Genomic DNA, 23,320 nt, shown 5'->3' with positions numbered 1-23,320 from the left:
ACTTCTGCCGGAACACTGAAACATGCTGACTATGAAGTGATGACAGAGCTGATGATGTGTGCATTAAAATATATAAATTGTGGCTCATAATTCATAGGAACAAGTCTGGCATAAAAGGAGCAGAGGTGAAATTGTAAAGCAGTCGAAATTCCATTAAAGGGGAACTTCGGTTTTTTTCAACCTAGGGTCTGTTTTCATATGTAATTTCATACATGTGAGTGATGGAGAAATGAATTTTCGACATAGCTCCAGTATTTAGCCAGGCAGGCAGCTTAGCAGCTCAGCAAGCAGCTCAGCTAGCAGCTCAGCTAGCGAAAAGTATGGGGCAAGAGGCCCCCCGCGTCAAAGTCCGCCCTAACGTGCTTTTTTTCCCACACTGACCGGCTCGGATAGTCTCAACGAGTGTCCCACAACATACTAGAGATGAGAACTGAACAAAAACCTCAACATTACCTTGCGATCGCTCTTTGTTGTGGTCTGTATCCAAAGCTCAGGACACTAGAAAGCAAATCTCGTTCCGAAATCGCGCAATCAGTGTGGGAAGAAAAGCACGATGGGGGGGGGGGCCTCTTGCCCCATACTTTTCGCTAGCTGAGCTGCTAGCTGAGCTGCTAAGCTGACTGCCTGGCTCAATACTGGAGCTATGTCGAAAATTCATTTCTCCATCACTCACATGTATGAAATGACATATGAAAACAGACCCCAGGTTGAAAAAAAATGAAGTTCCCCTTTAAACAGGTAAGCATTATGGTAGAAATCTAATTTATAGCACGGTAGTTGAAGTTGATCTTGGCACAAATTGTTGCTGCTAACTACAATAAATTATTCATGTTGATTTTTTTTGGTGTAACTATGCAAATTGACATGCACATTAACATGGGGAACCTGTATCACATGTAATACCTGTGAAAGTACCAAGTAGAAATAAGTTGCTGTGTAACAGTGGCCAAGGTTCATCGAGGAAGTGGAAATGCTGTTTTTGAACAGCTGAAATGGAGGCACAATCTACTACTTAACATGTAAAAACAACTGTTTGACATTTTGGGAGATAAGTCTACTCTATTTTGTGCCTGAGAGTTAGTGAGAAGAGCACACCACACACACCAACCCCTTGTCAAAGCCACAAATATAATTTGTTTCTGCAGGAAACACTGGGAAAACATTTCTTCACTGTGACTGATGAAAGACACATAGATAATATTAGCTCCTGGACACTATTACAAAGGGTAGGAAGGTAACATTGTGAAATCGCAGCTCAGGATTTGTTACACGTCCTTTCTGCTGTGTTGGCATGGGTTCAATGTATTGTACTTCATACCTGCTCATGGGATGGCAAGAGGCCTAAACAATTCAGGGACAAAATTTAATTGCATTTTTTCTGACAGACTTCGAGATTTAGTTCGGTTCAATATTCACTCTGTAATGCATCAGAGGAATTTGATGGAATGTCATAACAAGAGAGATTGTCAAAAACCTGAGTATCAAACAAGGACGACAGCATGGAATTCTAAAACCGCATGGTTCATACGTCTCTCATAACATGAAACCCAAATTGCTCCCCTTGTGATTTCATCATTCCATTTCAGTTTATCAGCCGTAAATGGTGGTGTGACTGACAGACTAAAACATCTGGACCATTATCAGATGGATTGATTAGAACATTTGTAGTAGCATTCTTGGTCACCAAAATACATTCACTTTATTAGGTACACCTTACTTGTAAAAGGTTGAAGACCCTTTTACCTTCGGAACTGCTTTAATTCTTCATGGCATACTTTCAACAAGGTGTTAGAAACATTCCTCAGACATTTTGGTCCATATTGACATGCTAGCACCATGAAGTTGCTACATATTTGTCGGCTGCACATCCATGATGCCAATCTCCTGTTCCACCATATCCCAAAGGAGCTCTATTGGATTGAGATCTTGTGACTGTGGATTCCGTTGGAGTACAGTGAACTCATTGTAATGATCAAGAAACCAGTTTAAGATGATTTGAGCTTTGTGACATGGTGCATTATCCTGCTGGAAGTAGCTATCAGAAGATGGGTACAGGGTGGGGAAGCAAAAATGTCCTATTGACAAATTTGAATGTCCTGCCCAAACGGTGAGGGTAATCAAAACAATAATTAAAATCAAAGTTCCTTACCTTTAACCAATCTTTTTAGTATTTGTCAGACCTTGGTGCATTGTGAAGTGAGCAAGCAACAAGCAAAATGCAATAGGGTTTGTGATCTCCTGGATGCCCAACTCCCTCAGAAGGACAATGCCAAGATTGTTGGCATCAGTGAGAGGACCATTCGCCGCATCCAGCATGCCAGACGATCCAGTTTGGGCACCAAGAGATCTCTAGATGGTCCTGGGAGTCTTGGGCTCAGATGGTAATAAGATGCCCCCCTACTTCTTCAAGCTGACGTGTACTACAAAGTTCCGAGATACACCTTTTTGCCCTGGCTGAAGGCCACCTCCCCTGACAACAACTATGTGTGGCAGCAAGATGGGGCTCCTGCTCACACATCAATCAAGGTCCAAAAGTTCTGTGAGTAGAATATGGCAAACTTCTGACCCAAAGGCATTTGGACCCCGAGCTCACCTGATCTAACCCCCCTGGTTTTTTTCTGACGGGGTGCCATTGAGTTGAGGACTAATGCCACCCCTCATGCCAATATGGATTTATTTAAGGCTGCATTCTCCAGGGAACGGGAGGCCTACCCCAAGGAGGATATCAGGAGGGCCTGTGCCTCTTTCAGAGGTTGTATCGAGGCCTTCATCATGGCTGATGGAGGTCATATTGAATAAGCATGTTCTGAAAGCTTTAAATTTGTGTTCTTCAAGAAATCAGTTCAAAATTCCAAAGAATAAAAAAGTTATACCCATTTATAGTTGTTTTTAGCTGATAGGACATTTTTGCTTCCCCACCATGTACACTGTGGTCATGGGAGGACAGGGATGGACATGGTTAGCAACAATACTCAGATAGACTATGAAATTTAAGCCATGCTCAATTGGTACTAAGTGTACAAAGAAAATATCCCCCACACCATTATACCACCACTAGCCTGAACTGTTGATACAAGGCAGGATGAATCCATGCTTTCAGGCTGTTTACGCCAAATTCTGACCCTACCATCTGAATGTTGCAGCTGAAATCAGACTCATCCGACCAGGCAACTTTTTTCCAATCTTCTGCTGTCCAGTTTTGGTGAGCCTGTGCAAATTGTAGTCTCAATTTTCTGTTCTTAGCTGACAGGAGTGGCACCCTGTGTGGTCTTCTGCTGCTGTAGCTCATCTTCTTCAAGGTTCGACATGTTGTGCATTCAGAGATGGTATTCTGCATTCCTTGGTTGTAACCAGTTGTTATTTGAGTTACTGTTGCCTTTCTATCATTTCAAATCAATCTACCCATTCTCCTCTGACCTCTCACATCAACAAGGCAATTTCATCCACACAACTGCTCACTGGATATTTTCTCTTTCTCGGATCATTCTCTGTAAACCCTACAGATAGTTGTGTGTGAATCCCAGTAGAGAAGCAGTTTCTGAAATACTCATACCAGCCCGTCTGGTGCTAACAACCATGGCACTTTTAAAATCAATTAAATCCCTTTCTTTCCGATTCTGATTCTCGATTTGAACTTCAGCAAGTTGACATGACCCTACATGCTGAAATGCACTGAATTGCAGCCATGTAATTGATTCATTAGCTATTTGTGTAAACAAGCAATTGAACAGTTGTACCTAATAAAGTGGTGTATACATTATTGTGACTCTAGTGATTTTCTGCAACCAGCAGATCAAAATTGATTCAGTGAAGTATCTCTACATACATGTGATGAATTGGCTAAAATTTGTGTTTCCCCAAAAGATAACCATGATACCACTGTTTATCCCTTGATACTTTAACAGCATTTATTTGCTGTGCTCAAGTAATAAAGTTGAGGATCTGAAATGAAAGAAAGTACAAATGCAAATAACTCTCTCAAATTTAGAAAAAAAATATACAAGAGGCATAAGTCAAGTGGAAATGAAGTGTTATGTATTATTCTGGTACAGTCTTCTCTTATTAGGTGACTGTCTTTTCTTTTCAAACCTTAAAAGATTTCTTTTGTCACTGTGCAGAGAGCCCTTAAAAGTAAAAGCAGTAATTTTAAGAGGTTAGTTTTTGAAAGGTGAGAAATGAAAATAGCTACTTGACATTAAACAATGAAAAGCTTTTAAAGTTGAGGTTAAGCGTTGATGGATTGCAGGTCACAACTGAATCAGGCTCCAAAGGATGTGTCAAATCATTTCAATGCAATGCAACTGTATGTTTTCTAACTGAATTGTGCTACACAACTGTTGGTATACTCATCTCACTGTGAGTACAGACTGCATTGTCTTATCATGGGATATGGTGCCAAATATCTCCCTGAATAGTAGATTTACAGTGAAAGTGCAAGGTAAATTCATATATTCTCATTATGGTTCTCATTACTTTGTACATTACTGAACAAGACAGATTATCATTACCACATTAACTTTACTACAACTGCCTTTAACAAGCAGGCCAAGCTCAGAGAATATTGGCATCCGTTCTTGGCATCTGTAGCACATTTGGATTTGGAAGCAAACTGAACTTGTCTGTGTCACAAAACAGGAAGAAGGCATTGCTCTTCTAGAACAACTGATGCAAAAGCTCAGAGAGTTTCTTGGCAATGGCAGATGGTGAAAGGAGTGAAAAGTCTGTTATTAAAAAAAACACTTCTGTCATGTTTATTTCCTATAAAGCCAGACAAAGTGAACAAGGACAATTGTAATGAGAAAAAATACTAAAGAATGTCACCGTATATGTCGATATAATAGGACTATCAGGCACTTTGGTATGATTACTCATGTCTTCAACTTAACTTGACCTGACTAACTAATGCTTGTCTGCACTTCAACCTAAACTGGAGCCTTTGGTTGCTTTGATTACTTACATTTGACCTGACATTTTACATTTAGGGCTCATCCTTGAACATCTCTGTGTTCAGCTTCATTTAGTACACATACTCAAACTGACACATCTTTATTTAGACATACAAAATTCCACAGTTTTACCTGCCATTTCAACTTGTTTCAGTGCTTCACCTTCAGGAATACAGGTTAGGCTTTGTCACCTCTAATGTCTTCAATTTCGGCTATTATTTTCCTACAGGGATGTTTCAAAATATCCGGCTATGCTAAAAGCTGAACAATGTTTTTCAAATGTTTTGTTTTAACTGCAAATCTTGTACATCAAAGACACATCAATTATTCATCGAGCTCTAATTATGCTTTAAATACAAAAGTTGCTTGTTAATTTTTTTTTACACCATTACCCCTTCATCTTAACAAACTCCAAATGCTCTATGACTGTTTTGTCGAGCTATTGTTTATCCGGTTTAATGGTGCCAAGCATTTTCCATTTCCCTCTGTGCTCACAACAGATCATGCAGCAACTCTCTATCAGTCAGTCAACCTGAGGACTGTGCCAGTGAAAACCTGCAATTCCACACCACATTTGACAGTATCTGAAGCTGAGAATTGGGATTTCTACAAAATGGACTTGGAAAACCATTGGTGAAATACTTGGAGTCACCCATCTGAGCTGAAAAAAATTAGACTGTACGTTTCTCGGTGCACCAAGCATCAGAGGCACAGAAAATGTAACTTGTTGTTGAAGCAACTGAAAACAACAATTGGAAATGCCTCTGGAAGCTAAATAATTGCAGCGATTGCATGGCAGACTTTCAGATTTTGATGTTTCTTAAAGAACCATTTACATAAAATACACAAAAACAATGGATAAAAAATAAAAACAAGAATCGCTGGGCGCTGAGAGCGAATGGAGAAACAAATCAAGCAGTTAGGAAGTCAGTGAAAGTCTGCAGATAAACTAGGGTGAGACTCCTTATTGAAACCACAGTCTCTCTGGATGATAAGCTGAACTTTGTGTGCTGACTGCATGCATCCATCTGTGTGTATGTTAGTGTGTTTTTCTGGGACAAGAACAGAATTGCAATGAAATGAGCCGAAAACAAAACAAAAAAAAGTGTCATTACACTGGATTTGTGTGTGGGTTATGTGGCTAACCATGCATGCGTACCCATTGTGCATGCATACATATGTGTTCATAGAACACCAAGTATGTACTATTTATGCTCTTTAAAGGAACAAATGGATGCAGACTGTTTCATCTCAATAAACAAAAGACGAGTAACATATGCAGCTAACAGGCTTTTCTCACTGCCATCTGTCTGGATATGGAATGGTATTTTCTCAGCTCGGAACACACAGTAAGCACAATGTTGTCTTTTTTTTGTGGGAAAAGTACAGTATGCATGGTTGTATCAATGTGTGTGTTTGAGGCGTTCAGTAAACTGGATGTGAAAGCATTCCAGGTGCACTTTAACCACCGAGGAGCCGAAAAACGCAGATCACTTTGGTTGTTGTGTCAGCACTCTTTTTGTTCATATTTGTCTTGTGTGTTTGCATGTATGTGGTTGGTTTTGCTGCGACTGTCAGAAATCTGGGAGAGATCAACCGACAGATTTCTTGATTAAAGCCAGCTGTTTCTCTTAACCAAAATCTCATGCATGCACACACATTCCACACACACAGACACACAATACGCATTGCAATCAAAATTCACTGAAAAACACTTCTGAGAGAAACTGAACCCCCTTCTGAAAATTTCTAATGCACAAAACTGGCTTGTACTGGTCAGTTTCTTTGTATTCTTTATTTTTTTCTCAAACAAATTGAGCAATAGCATGAGAAATATTTCTTGTAGAAAGCAGAAAACATTCATGTTGTGGTTATCCTTTGATTTTCTGACACATCCATACACAATTTGTTACTTGCTCATAAAAAGGTCTTTCACTTTGCTTTGTTTTGTGCAGGTTACTAAGTTATTTATTAAAAATACAGAATAAAAATCAAATGCAATTAAAAATACATTTGCTTTGTACCTTGTGCTGCTTTTAAAATGATCATACTCAACACCAAATATCACTTTAAAAAAACATAACTAGTCGCACAACAGAAGTAGGAACACAACAACAATTATTATAATAAATTAAGCGATAAGATATTTTTAATTAGTGTTTTGTTTTTTTGTTTTTTTCATGAATTTAATTTATGTAACATCACAGTTGTTGCGAATCAAGTTTACCACAGAACATAACAGATACTTTGGCTAGTAAAGTATCCTTCTTTTTGCTTTGATTTGTACTGTTTTGTGATAGCTTTGTTTCAATGGAACAAAAGGTTCTGCTTCACATACAAAAGTACAGATACAAATCCAAAAATATAAAAAAAGAAAAATAACATCACAATTTCACTCATTTAACAAAAGAAGTTCAAATTGTGTCAACTGTTGATATTGCAGCATATTTCAATCAGCACAGACAGAACAAGAAAAGCACTCAGAGCGTAGTTCTCCGTCAAGGCTGCTGAGTCATATCATTTCCGACGGGCTAAATCTTTAAGAAAAAATGACCTTGCCTGAGCACAGGCATGTGTTATGCATGTGTACGTTATGTACGGATACCGGATTTTGTGACCTCAATATGTAGCAGGCGCTGGGAATTGATGAGACTTGGAAACACTGGCACAATTTAATCAGTTGTTCCTTGGATCATTTTCGACGAATAATTCCCAGTAAGTTTGCAATGGTTGATTTGTAGGAGGGTCGCAATCATGTAATCGTCAGCAGAGAGCTGATGTCAAAGTTACAGCGACGCTGTGCCGCTCTCTCGCAACAATACGGAAATCCTTAACAAATCCATGGATCCAGATTAGAAGTCGCATCAATGGCAAAATCTAATGAAGTGGTTCTAGTGTCATTTCTGACACAAGGACCACTTGTGTCACAAAACGCGGTCACATAACTCCAACGCGTTCCTTGGCAAAGTAAAATTATATATATGTGTGTGTGTGTGTGTGTGTGTGTGTGTGTGTGTGTGTGTGTGTGTGTGTGTGTGTGTGTGTGTGTATTCCAGAGATGTGATCTGCTGAAAAGATGGAAGGCTCAGTGCTCCAATACGATTAAGCAAACTGTTATGGGGGGTTGCTTTAGAGATTTTGAGTTTTATTTTAAATCTTACAAAGATACACACATAGACACAAAGAAATGAGTGAAAGAGATGATTCAGTCTGGCGATCACTGGACCATTGTCACTGTCACAGCGGGGAATATTAGACCATAGTCAGGCCTAACAGCTGACCAAATCTATCGCTGTCTACAGCTCCTCTGTTTATTTGCTTTGAAATTGCATTTATTGCAATGATTATGACAGATGTGATGTAACATAGAAATATCAGTTTTTATTTTGGTCTATTAACAGGTTTTTAAATTGCTAACAACATGAAAGAAACATTCATACAAAAAACACAACATAGAACAAATTTACCACACAATACAACAAAACACACCACAGTGTACAGGAGTAAAGCTCTTAATTATAATTTATGATGTTGCTTTTATATGTGGCTCATCAAGGCTAAAATCATATAAATAATGGTGGTTCTCTTTATTCAGTTTGTAATAAATGAATTAGTCAGTTGAGACTAATGAATGAATGAAGGACCCAGTGAGATGTACAAATCAAATCACCCAATTATCATTTGCCATATACTTCTCTCTCTCTCTCTCTCTCTCTGTATATGTATATATATATATATATATATATATATATATATATACAGCGCCCTCCATAGTTATTGGCACCCCTGCTTAAGATGTGTTGAAAGCCTTAAAATAAATTCAATTTTTATTGCAGAAGCATACTCTCACACTGAAAAATGTATTATAGGAGAAGACTAGGTGCTGTTTTGTTGTCAAAAGGAGGCTGTACAAAGTATTAACATCAGGGTTCCTAATAATGGTGGGACACATGATTTGATGCAAAAAATTATTTCTTAATGTGTGATTTTTTTCCCCCACTGAATAAATGCACTTGAATTAAAGGTTGAATTTTGCTCTTTTTTTTATTGTGGTCCTATATTATTTAGAAAAAATGAATTTATTAGAAGCTAAAGAACACAACATCTTAACTAGGGACGCCAATAATTATGGAGGGCGCTGTATCTGTGTGTGTGTGTGTGTGTGTGTGTGTGTGTGTGTGTGTGTGTGTGTGTGTGTGTGTGTGTGTGTGTGTGTGTGTATACATACATACAAATACACACACACACACACACACACATATACACACACATATATATATATATATATACATACATATATATATATGTAGCAGTTTACATATGGAAGGTGGTTCAATTTTAACTGAGACAGGAGGAGAGAATAAGATATGACAAGGGCAAAGCAGTGGCAGGAAAAAAAATGTCTTTTTGCAAAGGGGAAGCTCTGAAAAAGGACTTCTGTGTAGCTAACCAAATTAATCATTTAACTAATTAACCAAATTAATAATTTCATTAATCATTGTGCCAACAAGAAGTCACTGCAGTCAAAGAACCGTCTCACATTGGCTGTTTTAGAGGAGGAGGAAGAACCTCTGTGGAAAATTAATGGGGCCCTCACTTGGTGCTCTTATAGGGGTTGGCACAGTATAAAACGACTTGAGAAAATGAGGGTCTTGGGATATCAAACCCAAACCCTGTGCGCACAAATGCTTTATGTTAGAAAAATTAAAAAGGACGTAGTATTATTTAGTTTAAACTGAAGGGGAGTTATGCATTTAGAAGGAACCCTGGTAAAAACAACAGAAAAGAAATTCCAGTGTGATGCTTGCTTTTGTGCCACGGCAATGACTTTTATTTAATCCCAGGGAATTCACTTTAACGTTCTGCCATTTCCATGTCAACTTCCATGGAAAACAAAACACAATGCACTTCTGCGAACTGATTTGTTTGCTTTCACACAATATGAGTAACACAATCAAACACACACTCACACACACACACACACACACACACACACACACACACACACACACACACACACACACACACACACACACACACACACCAGTGACTCCAACACTGCTGAAGCTCGGCAGTACTTCTGGATTGGACCACAAACGAAGCAGACAAGAGGAAGTTTTCTTAGATCCTGACACAAAACACTCTCAGCCTCACACACACACACATCTGTTCCTCGAAGAATCATGTCAGAAGCTTTCTCTCTCACACAGTCTTAAACTGTGCCTCCACTCAAAAATAAATCCCCGGACTGAGAGTGGAAATAAGAACGAGAAAGTAAGAGAGCAAGAGAGAGGGATAGAAAGTGCGACAGAGAGACAGACAGAGAGAATGAGATGGGATTACAGGGATAATGCGAGCAGATGGAGGGAGGTCGAGGCTCCAGCAGGACTTTCCACTCCAAACGGATTAAAAGACTTCAACCGAGCCACCAACAACCAAATGGATGCCGAGTTCCTCACGCTTGAGACACCGAGCTGAATCGGACTCTCCCCCGCTGCCCACTGCTAAGCCCGGAAATGAAAACTTACCGTCTTTCAGTGTGAAGTCGTAAACAGTTAGGTCGCGTAAATGTAGGCCTGTTTCAACCCACAGCCCCTCCTCCTCCTTCATCTCCAATCAAACTCATAAAAGGTTAGGCTTTTAGGCTTTTTAAAAACCCATCCATTTAGGAAACATTTACTGCTGATCCTCCTCTAGAAACTTTGTGTTAACATGCAGCCTGACAGAGCAAAACACATTCCAACTCAGACTCAATCGAGGCATAATCAAGATTCAATCACCCAAACAAGCACTGGTCAAAGAGGGATTTGGCCACATAAGAACAGTATGTGATGTGTGTTTAATCTTCAAATGCACTAAGTCTGTTCACACGTAATGTTTAACTCACCCTCACTGGATCTGACTGAATCACACATTAAAATGCTCTTCCTTTGCATTAAACTTCCATTTAATAAAGATGCAGATGATACAGCTTGTCATACATAGTGTTTCTTTATTTTTTTGAAAATGAAAAAATAATACAGTTTGGTTTGTTTTTTGGTCCTTCTCCACCAATATCCTGACAGTGAATCTTCGACAAAACTGTACTATATATATATATATATATATATATATATATATATCAACAGTCTGTCAGAAATGTTGATTCAAATTTAACAGAGTGCATGGATTTTTTTTAACATGCTTTATTTCCGAAACAAAATAGACACCTGCTTGTGACAATGCACCCTGGGAGAAAACCGATGTCAAATTTCCAAATGAGTGTCTCTTTAGAATTAAACAGTATAAGCTACATCAAGATAAAATGTCACATTCAACATTGGGAACTATAGTTTTTTTTCATCAATATTAATGTGCTTAGAAGGAAATTGTTGAGACAAATAGCCAGCACTCTGTGTGGATACTGGGAGTATCAGTAAGCACTGTGTGCCAGAAGCAGGCTCAGCTTATTTTCTGCATCAGGATAGCTCACATTACCAAGACCAATAGGTCACATTGATTGGGTCACTCCTTCAGTCAAATGCTGTTAACTGCTCTTAATGGAACACGTGTCTTTCCAGTAAACTTATACACGCAGACAGACAGATAAATAAATAAACACACATAGAATCAAGTGCACACTCAATATTAGATTTTCTTCCACATCATATATCATGTTTTTGCTCTGTGTTTCAGCCTTCAGTGCTCACTCTCACAGACAATTAGCTCACTGTTTCATCCCTTCACATATGCATTTATTAATGTGAACGTGGCTTCATGTTAACTCTCTCTCGCTCTCTCTCTCTCTCTCTCTCTCTCTCTCTCATTTTGTTTTATCCGCAGGTGATAATTAACCTGTTGGTATGATGGCCGTTATGCGCCTTGCCTCTCTACTGACATCCCAGCATCTGTTGCTGCTGGCAGCAGCAGCAGACACATTTACACTGCACTAATTTATCCAAGCACATGAATCATCATCAGCACTGATGAATGTCACTCAGTTTAACCTCCATTGTAAACACAGGACACTCTGACACTGCTTACATCCAGACTCCCCTGGGAAAACTTGAACTTTTCTGATTTCATAGTCTCAGCAGTATTTGGTCTGGATAGGGGATGGATGGGAGGCAACCAGGAATACTGTTTTTGAAAACTGATAGTGCAAGGAGTCAGTAGTTAGCAGTGGCACAGCACGAGGGTCCTGGTACACAAACCAACCGGAACATTCAAGGACCATGTGGGTTTCCCGACATCATATAATATATAAAAACATATAATATAATCGATCTCGTACGTGAATGCAAGTTTTAGGTCCAAGGACTTCAAAGGGGAAAATTGTGGGAAAGAAAAAGAACTTTGCAGCAAGACTAAAGCAAACAGTTTAGACCCGGTGATAGGAGAATAAACATACTCTAGATATTGGTTTCAGGACGTTTCTGATAATGTAGAACGGGTATGAGTATAGTTTCCTTCAGACAATTTGTCATGAAAACTACAGTGAATTAAATGTGTACGGGCACTCTCCCTCTCCATGCGTATTTACGCACGTACCTAATATAAAAAGTGAAATCCAAAGAGATAAATTAGTCCATTTTAGAAAGGAGAATGTGTTACTCCTATGATGCAGAACGACTTGTGCTTTTTACACGACTTGCCATGCAGGAAGCGCACACATGAAACGCGCACACAAACCGTCTTGTTTGATCAGTGACTCACTCTCTCTCTTTCTCTCTCTCACACACACACACCGTGTCGCTCTCTCACACACGTGTGCTCAGTCTTTCTCTCACCTCGTTTATCTTGTACTTTGACGCTGATCTCCACCAGAGGCTCAGTCTCTCGGTCCAGTCTCCGTGATATGACTATATCCCCGCTGTCCCGGCTCACGCTGACCGGAGAGCTCTCCATGTCGGGCTCCACCAGCTCAAACGTGGCCGTCTGAAACCTCACCGGGTTCAGGTTCATCACCACCGAACCGAGCCCCGCATCCTCGGACACATTGATCAAAACGGGGCTATCTGGTTCCAAGACTGATCTGGACTTTCGCGTCGGTACCTTATTTTGCGATTTCAGTTTCCTTTCACCCAGTTGGGGAGTCAGTGATTGCGCCACGGGGCATTGCCGTGGGTTTATCTCCACTGTGAGGCTTTGGCTTGTGCGAGGTGGCCAACCGCGATCCCGGGCAAACACTTTAAATTTAATCGGTCCATCCAGACCCAGGATGGAGTCAACAAGGAGGATGTCACCAGTTTTGGGCACCGCGTAGAAACTCCCGTTTTTGGGGAGGGCAAAGTAGATGAGCTCGGCGTTCTTGCCGCTGTCATCGTCCCGCGCGGTGACCGTGTATATCGCCGTGCGGAGCGCAGTAGCATCATCCAGGCTCAGTTTCACATCGGCACCGGGGAAAGTGGGCTGGTGGTCGTTGGTGTCCAGAACATCCACTTTAATAGACGCTACTTCGGTGATAAGTGGGCACTCGTCTTCCTCTTCCCCAGAAAGTCCCACGCATTGCCCGCAACACAAACCCAGACTCAGTGCATATTCAGCCCGCTCCTCTCTGTCCAAAACCCCAGAAGTCTTCAATAAAATATGTCCCCGTTTGTGGTGCGCAAAGACACGGAAATTCTCACTCCCTTCTCCCAGGAGTTTGAAGTGCGCTGCCGCTGAACCGGGTTCCCCAGAATCGCACAGCCTTTGCGAGTTGAACCGTTTTAACGGGACGCTCAGTCCGTTGACCCGAGAGCCTGGAGACGAGTTCTCAAAGACATGGCCGTGAAAGAATGGCACCTGCTCCGTTGTTCTGTTCCCGACTGCGCACGAAACCAAGAAGGGTAAAAATGCAACCCAAATCATGACTGGATATCTCTTTGGCTCCACTGCACTAAAGCGCCAGTGCCTTGCCGAGATCCATGTGTGCATCCGTTCCTTGGGGATATTTCTCTGCTTCCCGTTATGATCCAAAACTTTCAATAAATTGAAACACAGATGTTTGTTTCCACCATACTTGAACTCGACGCAGGAGAACTTTGTCTCTACGCGTTTGTGTGGTGCGTCCTTCTTCTGTCCTGTCCTCCTCCTCTGTCGGCTTTCTCACCAGCAGCGCTGTCTGTCTGTGCGCGTTCCAGGAAAAAAATGCCTCTTACAGCTCGAGTGCGCGCTTACCTCCGTTCGCTTCCTCGCTCACTCTTGCGTGCGTTTCCGACCGATATCTCACGGGCATCACTTAATCCGTGAGTTGCTGCAAACTGTGCGCAGCCTCACACCGCCTCCCCTTGGAGATGAATCAGACTTATTATCATCATTATTATTATCATAAGGAAATCCATTTTTCTTTGCACCTGGCATGCTCTGATGAGACTTGGGCCATCACGAGGAAATCACACAGAACCGGTTGTTTTACGCACACAAGCAAGACAATGCATCTGATACAGAGAGATGCGGCGGTAATGGATTCTCTCATAGGAAATGAACTTCTCAGCATAGTAGCCAAGAGTCGAATCACGTGCGTAAGCACCCACAGTGCCACAGCAGACGTCTCGCAAGAGTGTACGTGTCTGCTTGTGTGTGTCAGAGCGATCCTCGGGGAAACGACCTGACCTCCCTTCTCCTTATGATCAATGCCCAGTCTTGCACATCCAGATCCATCACTCCGCTTTCCAATAACACGTCAGTCCATTGGATTAAAATAATGTAAAAATCGATCATTTTAAAACGCCTCTAGGGGGGCAAAGAGAAAAGAAAGGCTTTCAGCTTCAGGAGAGGACTCAAAAAAGACTCCAGGGTTGTCTTTATGTCACAGACTAGTGTCCCACTTCATCACGTTCATCACCCACTGCATTTTTTTTTTTTTTTGAGCGTTTGGTCTCCAGGGGCCTGTGAAAGTTGCAGGCAGGTTTTCAGCTCAGTGAGAACAGCCTTGACAGCAGGGACATTCATTTCATATTGTAGATATCAAGCTTCCATCTCATATTACCTCTTTGTCACAGGCACACTGAATTCAATACCAAATCAACATGACCCAGTGTTCAGAGTGCTAATAAATCTGAGACTGTTTGTGGATCCGAGGCATGCTGCTCGGTCATTATCTCATCCGAAGTACCAGCCATCTTTGTGTTTTCGTGCTGTTTGAACTCCTACTCACTAAAACACTGCAACCTGTGCAGTTTTAAAAGTTGAACATCAGCAGTCCTTGGATAACACAAGTTTAAGTCTTTACACCAAAAAAAAAAAAGCTGTGTTCATTTTTTCACTCAGTTTGGTTTCATGTGGGAGTGAATTTCCATCAGTGTTTAGCATAGCATTTAAAATCAGGATGTGAAGGTGAATTTGTTCTACAGTGTTTCAGAAGTGAATAAAATCTGTGTTGATATCAAGGGATACACACTCAACCTGTCTAAAATGCACGACACAGCGGATAATAATGATAATAGTAATGGTTGAAAGTTGAGTCACTATCTTCAATTTAATCATCGTGCATAAACACCTGAAGAATACACGCTGAAGAATACATGCTTCAGTGCAAAACAAATGACTGTAAGTGAGTATAAATAATGTGCAGCTTGTGGCCTTGGCTGCTGTTTATGTTTTTTTCTCTCTCTTCCACTTAAAACACATACAATCCGCCAGTGAGCTGTATTAATTTTACTTGTTTAAAGCAGCCTTACCTGAAGGGAAACTTCCTTTAAATGAGTCCGCATGCTTACCACATTGGAATCATATCTCTACTAATTATCTCAGTCTACATGAGGATTTTTCCACCCCTTTTTAAGACACCACACACACACACACACACACACACACACACACACACACACACACACACACACACACACACACATGTTTGTTTTTCTATACCGGTGGGGACTTACCATTGACTCCCATTCATATCTAACTCCTAACCCTTACCCTAACCCTAACCTTAACCATCACCAAATCAATGCCTAACCCTAAACAAACGTTTTTGCACTTTTACATTTTTTATTAACAACAATATGGCCAAGAAAACGGTGTTGCCACTCGTGAGGACCTCATTTTAGGTCCCCACCGTAAGACAAGTCCCCACCTTTATAGCAAATAGTCAGGTCAAAGTCCCCACCGGAATAGCAGAAACAAGTACACACACACACACACACACACACACACACACACACATACACACACACACACACACACACACACACACACACACACACACACACAACTGTGTTTTTCTATCACTGTGGGGACATACCATTGACTCCCATTCATATCTAACCCCTAACCCTAACCCTAACCTAGACCAAAACAATGCCTAACCCTAAAGAAACATTTTTGCACTTATACTTTTTCAGTAACAACAACATGGCCAAGAAAACACTGTTTCCATTTGTGGGGACCAAAATGAGGTCCCCACAAATGACATTTCTTTTGGTTTCCTGATGGTTGTGGGGACATTAGGTCCCCACAACAATAGCCACCACTTGACCACACACACACACACACACACACACATACATATATGTATATATATATATATATATATATATATATATATATATATATATATATTACAGAGAGAGAGAGAGAGAGAGGGAGAGATATGGCACATGTATGATTGTATGATTGTATTGAGGGCAGCATGGCTCAGTGGGTAGAGTGGCTGTCTTGTAACTGGAAGGTTGCCGGTTTGATCCTCGGCCCGTCAAGCTCATGTCGAGGTGTCCCTGAGCAAGACACTGAACCCCTAATTGCTCCTGGTGGGTCGTGGTTAGCGCCTTGCATGGCAGCTTCCGCCGTGAATGTGTGTGTGAATGTGATGTATCATGTAAAGCGCTTTGAATAAAAGCCCTATATCAATACAACCATTTACCATTTGTATGATTTGTATATCTCACTGGGTCATTCATTAGTCACAACTGACTAATTCATTTATTACAAACTGAATATAGAGAACCACCATTATTTTTATGATTTTAGCTTTGATGAGCCACATATAAAAGCCACAGCATAAATTATTAAGAGCTTTACTCCTGTACACTGTGGTGTGTTTTGTTGTATTGTGTGGTAAATTTGTTCTATGTTGTGTTTTTTGTATGAATGTTTCTTTCATGTTGTTAGCAATTTAAAAATCTGTTAATAGACCAAAATAACAACTGATGTTTCTATGTTACATCACATCTGTCATAATCATTGCAATAAATGCAATTTCAAAGCAAATAAACAGAGGAGCTGTAGACAGAGATAGATTTGGTCAGCTGTTAGGCCTGACGATGGTCTAATATTCCCCGCTGTGGCAGTGACAATGGTCCAGTGATCGCCAGACTGAATCATCTCTTTCTCTCATCTCTTTGTGTCTATGTGTGTGTCTTTGTAGGATTTAAAATAAAACTCAAAATGTCTAAAGCAACCCCCATATCAGCTTACTTATTCATATTGCAGCACTGAGCCTTCCATCTTTTCAGCAGATCACATCTCTGGAAAAGTCACATATTCCATCGAGGAAGTCAATGAACATTTGAAACAACAACAGTATTACACACTTGCTATTAAACTGGAATTTTTCAAGCATTCGCTTTGCTAAATTGCCATTTGGCAAAATAATATGATTGCAGTACCACTTTCCTTTAGCACACTCAAGGAGGTTTGGAAGACAGAGCAATGTTCAGTGCAGTCAAATCATTCAGAAAACCATTAAGGGTAGTCTTCGAGCAATTTACTTAAAAGAAATAAGGTAAAAAAAAAAATCAGGTCACCTTCATCTGGTCTTCTTTATATTTATTAGAGTGCCAAAATGTACCAATGCCTGAGACCTCCAAAATGTTCTTTTGTTGCCAAAATAGCCATAGACAAAATTGTTTTTGATTAAAAGAAAATGTCAGTCAAATGTGCCACTATCTTTTAAAAGATAGGACTGGCCTTATCCAACATTTTTCTGATAAATCAGTGGAAACACACACAAAAAAACATGACATTAGTCATTTCTTTCTGAGATTCCTAGCCTGTCTGTGGAACCCACTTTCAAGTACATTGGTTCCTACTGAACACATAAATCTTTTTAAACAGCTCACAACATTGGGTTTATTATTTTGAAACCAGTAAATCTTTTTGAGAAATATTTTCAACACTGTAATACTATGTATTCTACTTGAGTGAGTATTTTGAAATCCAGTGCTTGTATTCATGAGGAGAATGTCACCCAGTGTCATGAATATATCGCTAGAAGTGTTATTCGCTAAATGTAGGACACTGAAACTCTCAGGATAACCAGAATCATGATAATGTTTATTCTTTCATTCTTATATGGTACCATATTTACACATCCAGCTATGTTAGATGGAAGTGATTTGGAGGGTATCACTTTAGTCTCAAGAAAGGAAGATCACAATTTATTGATCATACTAATGACTAGGGGCCAAAAGTGTAGCTCTTGACAAAGGTCCAGAGGGGCTGAAACATTAGTGTAATCAATAAATTGTGATGCTATGGTATCAGACTAAAATTAAACAAGCTAAATTGACCCAGAGGCTTATGTCATATGTGGTGTTTTATAGAGCAACACCCAAGATCATAAATATTTAGTTTGGTTACAGACCTAGCTGTAGTTATACTGAATCCAAATGAATTACTTCTTATTCATTTAACAAAGGTTGACAATATATTCCACTGATGGTAGGCCTATTGGATGTGTTTATTATATCCACTTCAGGTAAAAAGAGATGACAGCACACACAGTGATGTACTTACTAAGTGAGTTATGTTGTGCCCCACAAATTATGCAGTTGCCCCACCTCTCCCTTGTGTGAGAACAGGTGTCAGTGTTTACAACTTCAGTGAGAGGATGAACAAGAAATGTACTTGTGGTCATGAGAGAGAGTGAGTGAGTGAGTGAGTGAGTGAGTGAGTGAGTGAGTGAGTGAGTGAGAGAGAGAGAGAGAGAGAGAGAGAGAGAGAGAGAGAGAGAGAGAGAGAGACTATGTATGGAATTGCAGGAACATCAATTATTTTTTTATTTTTTATTTTTATTTTTGTCTGCATTTATTCTCATTGTTTAACTCCATGGAAGGGGTGTCAACACTTTATGAGATTAATGCATATTTTAGTCTTGCAGCCAAATATCTTATTATTTAGTGCATGCGTGTGACCATCACCAGCCCTCCCTGAAAGCTAAGCTGACACTTTTTATTACATTTCCCTGTTTAAGAGCCAGGGAGGGCAGTGCTACACCTCAGTGGTGATGTGAGGGGAAACAAAGGGGTGGACAGGACGAGAGGGGACGGACAGGGACAGGGACTAGCAAGCGGTGCTATTACATCTGAAGAATATCAGGTGTTGTGTTATTCCCAACTAATAATTATCCATCAATAAGACAAACAAGCAAACACATACACAAGAGAACAGAAAACCAAACAAATAATAAATAAATAAATAAATAAATAATTAGACAGACAGTACTAAACACCATAGTTGTGGGTGTCATGTTAGTATAGAGTGGAATAGGCCAGAAGATACTAGAGGAAGATACTAGAGAAAAGGAGAGAGGGTTTAGTGTGAGATTAGACTCTGGAGAGAGTCTCAGCACATTCCGGCGGGTCCCATCACTGCTCAACAGCGGAACTCGACAGGAGCTGGTGGGACCTGAGCAAACATGCACATGCAAGTGTGAAAGACCCCGAAGCCCAGAACAGCCATCACAGCAATGCAGTGCCAAGCCGACAGGGCACCCCCCCACAGGCCGAGGAGCCACGGGGCAGCGCCCCCAGAGAGCAACCGGGGCCACTGTGTACCACACGGACCCCGAAGACAAGAGGGCGCAGCTACCGACACCCCCAGCACGCCAGAACCGACCCAGGCAGCCCAGGGCAAGCGGACCCACCCGCCACCCAAACCCCAACCCCGCCCGCCCCAGCCCCCACCAAACCCCCACACTAAATGTTGTGTCCCTATATGTGCCTAAAGGTTGCTATTTACAGTGAGGTGTGAAAAATGTGAAGTGCACAATCAGAGGCAGTCTGGTGTGGATCCGGCCCAAGAGGACAAAGCAGTGGGGAAGGCAGGTAGCAAGACCACCGGTACCGACGCAGAGGGCCCCCAGAGCCAAGAGGCAAGGGACCGGGGAGGGCCCACATGAACCAACTGGCCCAGCCGGCACAAGAACCCCCCGGGAGCTGCAGATCAGAGCAGCGCCACGGCAGGCACCATAGCCCCAACACAGGACAGCTGCATGCGGCACCCCACCCCGAAGGGGGGACCAGGCCGCGCCACAAGGAAGCGAGGGCCGCAAGCCGCCACGCCCACCCAGGAGCCAGTACGCCAAGGACGCAGGGCGCCCACCCCGCACCGCCCCCGAGACCCCACCCACCCCACCACACCCCAGGACAGCACCAGGCCCGGACGGAGGCCCCCAGCCAGCAGAAACTGGACTCCAGTGGGGGCACGCAGGCCAGGATCAAGACCTGTGCCCAGGTGGGCCAGAGCCACCCCCCAGAGAGAACACCCAGCCCCCGCGCCAGACTGCCCACCCACAGAGGACCACCGGCCCCCCACGGGAGAGGGAGAGGGGCGAGGAGGGGCGGGCAGGCAGGAGAGGAGGGAGGAGGAGGGAAGCGGAGCAGGAAGGGACAGGGGAGCAACGGAGGAGTCGACCCACCCCAAGCCCCAGGACCAGCCAGGCGCCCCAGAAGAGATCAGGGGGTTGGATGTGGATGTCCGGTAAGGCTGTTAGCGTTAGGTCACCAATTAGGCAAATTTTCGGGGAATGTGGAATCCCACAACCCAAAATATCGGAGAGTTTCTGTGTGATTAGTGCCCAGAATTGATAGACAGGTGTACATAGCCAAAGAGCATGAAAATATGTGTCAGCCATGTTTTGGGTGCATTGAGTACATGTGTCTGAGTTTGAGAAGCCCATTTTATATAATTTATATTGGGTTATATGCAGTCTATGAAGAACCTTAAATTGGATCAGTTGTAAGTTGGTATTTTTTGTCATTTTAAATGTGTTTTCACAGATCTGGGTCCAAAAATCAGAGTCAAAGGATTTGGACAAGTCTTCTTCCCATTTGTGAGTTGGTAGGTGAATAGAATCTGTATTTGAGAGTAAACTATAAATTTTTGAGAGGTTCTTTTTGTTTCTTGGAGACAGTTTTGTAATGTATTTAACAAATTCAGGTGGCTGTAAATCAGTTGGCTGTGGATTAGACTGAAGCGATGGAATTCTACTTGTAAGCGTCTTCTTTACCTGTAGGTAGTGGAGGAAGTTTCCATTTCTTATTTCAAATGTTTGGAATAAGTTTGTATATGTCATCATATGTTATCATCAAAAAGGTGGTGGAGGTGGGTGACTCCTCTCTCTGCCCACGTCTTGAAATAAAGAGCTATTTTATTGTTTGCAAAATCAGGGTTGTGCCAGATTGGGGACAGTATGCTGGGTTTTAATTGGGAGCCTGTGACCTCCAATGTTTTCCACCAAGCAGACAAGGTGGAGGCGATCATTGGGTTCTTGAAGCAGGAGTGATGTTTAAGGGCAGAAGTGATAAAGGGCAGGTCAGAGATTTTGATCTTGTTACAATCTAACTGTTCTAGTTCCAGCCAGGAGTTATATTCTACGTGTGGATGAATCCATTTGGTGATATACTGAAGTTGGTTAGCTAAGTAATAATACATGAAGTTGGGGGCTCCCAGTCCCCCTTCTGATTTATTCCTCTGGAGGGTGGCCAGACTGATTTTAGTCTTTTTGTTCTTTGAATAGAATTTACCAATGGCAGAGTCTAATGATTGAAACCACTTTGATGTGGGTTTAAACGGAATCATGGAAAAGAGGTAGTTGATTTTAGGTAATATTTTCATTTTAGCTGTAGCTATTCGTCCCAAAAGGGAGATGGGGAGGTTATTCCATCGCCTTAGATCATCACAGACTTTGTCCAAAAGTGGGGTGTAGTTCAGGTGAACTAGCTCTGAGAGTTTGGAGGAAATATTTATGCCCAGATATCTGATGTTGCCAGTAGTGTAGCAAGACTGCAAAGGCCCTGGAATTCCTGAGCTGATCAAAACTCAGATAAGCTGTCTCTCTCCAGCACTGACCAACACCCATCTCTATAGGAGGATTGAGACATTTGTATTTCTGTAGGTTTTCATTCACAGAAGGATGGAACTCCTGTGAACATTTAAACCCCTGGAATAACATCTTCTTTTTAAAAGACAATGACTTTCAATTATATGCTATGGATGTTTGTTTAATGAACTTTCATGCTAAAATCCCTTTTCAGCTTCAGGAGACCCTCAGCCGGAGACGTCTCTGCATTCCACAGATCAGATAACAAGTCGTAAAACTTTATGGCATTAGGCTGGAACAGAGAGAGACACACTCTTTAACTGAAGAAACTAATTACTTCAAAGTTCATATTTCTGAGATTTATTTTGTTCTTTCCTGATTACCAAAGTTATAGTGAGATTATGTTGTACATCATATCCAAAAATGATATTTATATCTTTGACAGAAGCCTAGATATCGAAATGCCTGGTTAATTGATCTCTCCCACAGGATTTTGGACTGAATTCCCTTATTAATCTCTGAATTTCCTCTCCATTTAGGTTGAATGATGACCATTGTATTTACCTGTTACCAAATCTCTGACTTGTTGTTATATTTTCACTGTGATACATATTTTTAATGTCATAAACATAAACATATAGTTATGAATGAAATGATTCACATCATATGAACATATGTATTAATCTACACATTTCACTTTCACACAACTGAATATGGTGGGATAGACAGATCGTGTTTTGCGCGTTTAATATCATATTTTAATCCATTCTGGACTCCTCTTTCTTCTCTACTTTGTGAGAACAAAGAGATTCCAAATTCCACCAGACTCGCGCCTAAAAGTTCTCTCTCTCCGCCCAGGTCCTCCCCTTAGCTGGACCCACAGATAAAGTCAGCCGTAGCCCACATTTTACCCTCTCTCTTATCGACTCTTGCTCTTACCCCTCTCTTCCTCATCTGGCCCTGAGAGGCCAACCAAAGTCTCTCTCATTATTTTCTTACCTAAAGCGCGTTTTTCCTATCTTCGAAATTCCCTCACCATCTAAGTTTGTTAACTATTTATCTTTTAACATTTTTGTAACTTAAGGAGACATTTTGCTCGTTGTTTGTTTTAATCTGAAGAACCGATTCAGAACCAGCATTTATTTTTCTTAATTTTGACCGTTTTTCATCAACACCCATTTTTCTTGGCTAAAGCCTGAGAACCATCATTTTTAAGCACTCAGCTGAGAACTACGGAGACCTGTTGGACCAGGTCTTTGCATAGAACCGATCAACCTGCGGCAGGACATCAAGGCGTGGCCACAACGACGACGACGCACCGTTCCGAACCTGCCGGTCCAGACCGTGTGCATAATCTGAAGGCCCC

At 41.4% G+C, this 23,320-nt stretch overlaps 1 protein-coding gene across 1 annotated transcript in view; it reads right to left on the bottom strand.

The window, feature by feature from the left end:
- The window catches only part of si:ch211-186j3.6 (neural-cadherin), a 416,158-nt gene extending 402,015 nt beyond the window's left edge, over nt 1-14,143 (bottom strand). The window contains exon 1 of the mRNA XM_051944931.1: nt 12,716-14,143. Within this exon, the coding sequence (XP_051800891.1) occupies nt 12,716-13,844 (1,129 nt within the window). The 5' untranslated portion in view covers nt 13,845-14,143. The remainder of the gene's footprint in view (nt 1-12,715) is intronic.
- Nucleotides 14,144-23,320: the final 9,177 nt, after the last annotated feature.

The sequence above is a fragment of the Acanthochromis polyacanthus genome, chromosome 2 (assembly GCF_021347895.1).
Source record: "Acanthochromis polyacanthus isolate Apoly-LR-REF ecotype Palm Island chromosome 2, KAUST_Apoly_ChrSc, whole genome shotgun sequence".
In the NCBI taxonomy this organism is placed as follows: domain Eukaryota; kingdom Metazoa; phylum Chordata; class Actinopteri; family Pomacentridae; genus Acanthochromis; species Acanthochromis polyacanthus.
The sequence above is the reverse complement of the archived record's forward strand: the minus strand, read 5'-3'. Positions and strand labels throughout refer to the sequence as shown.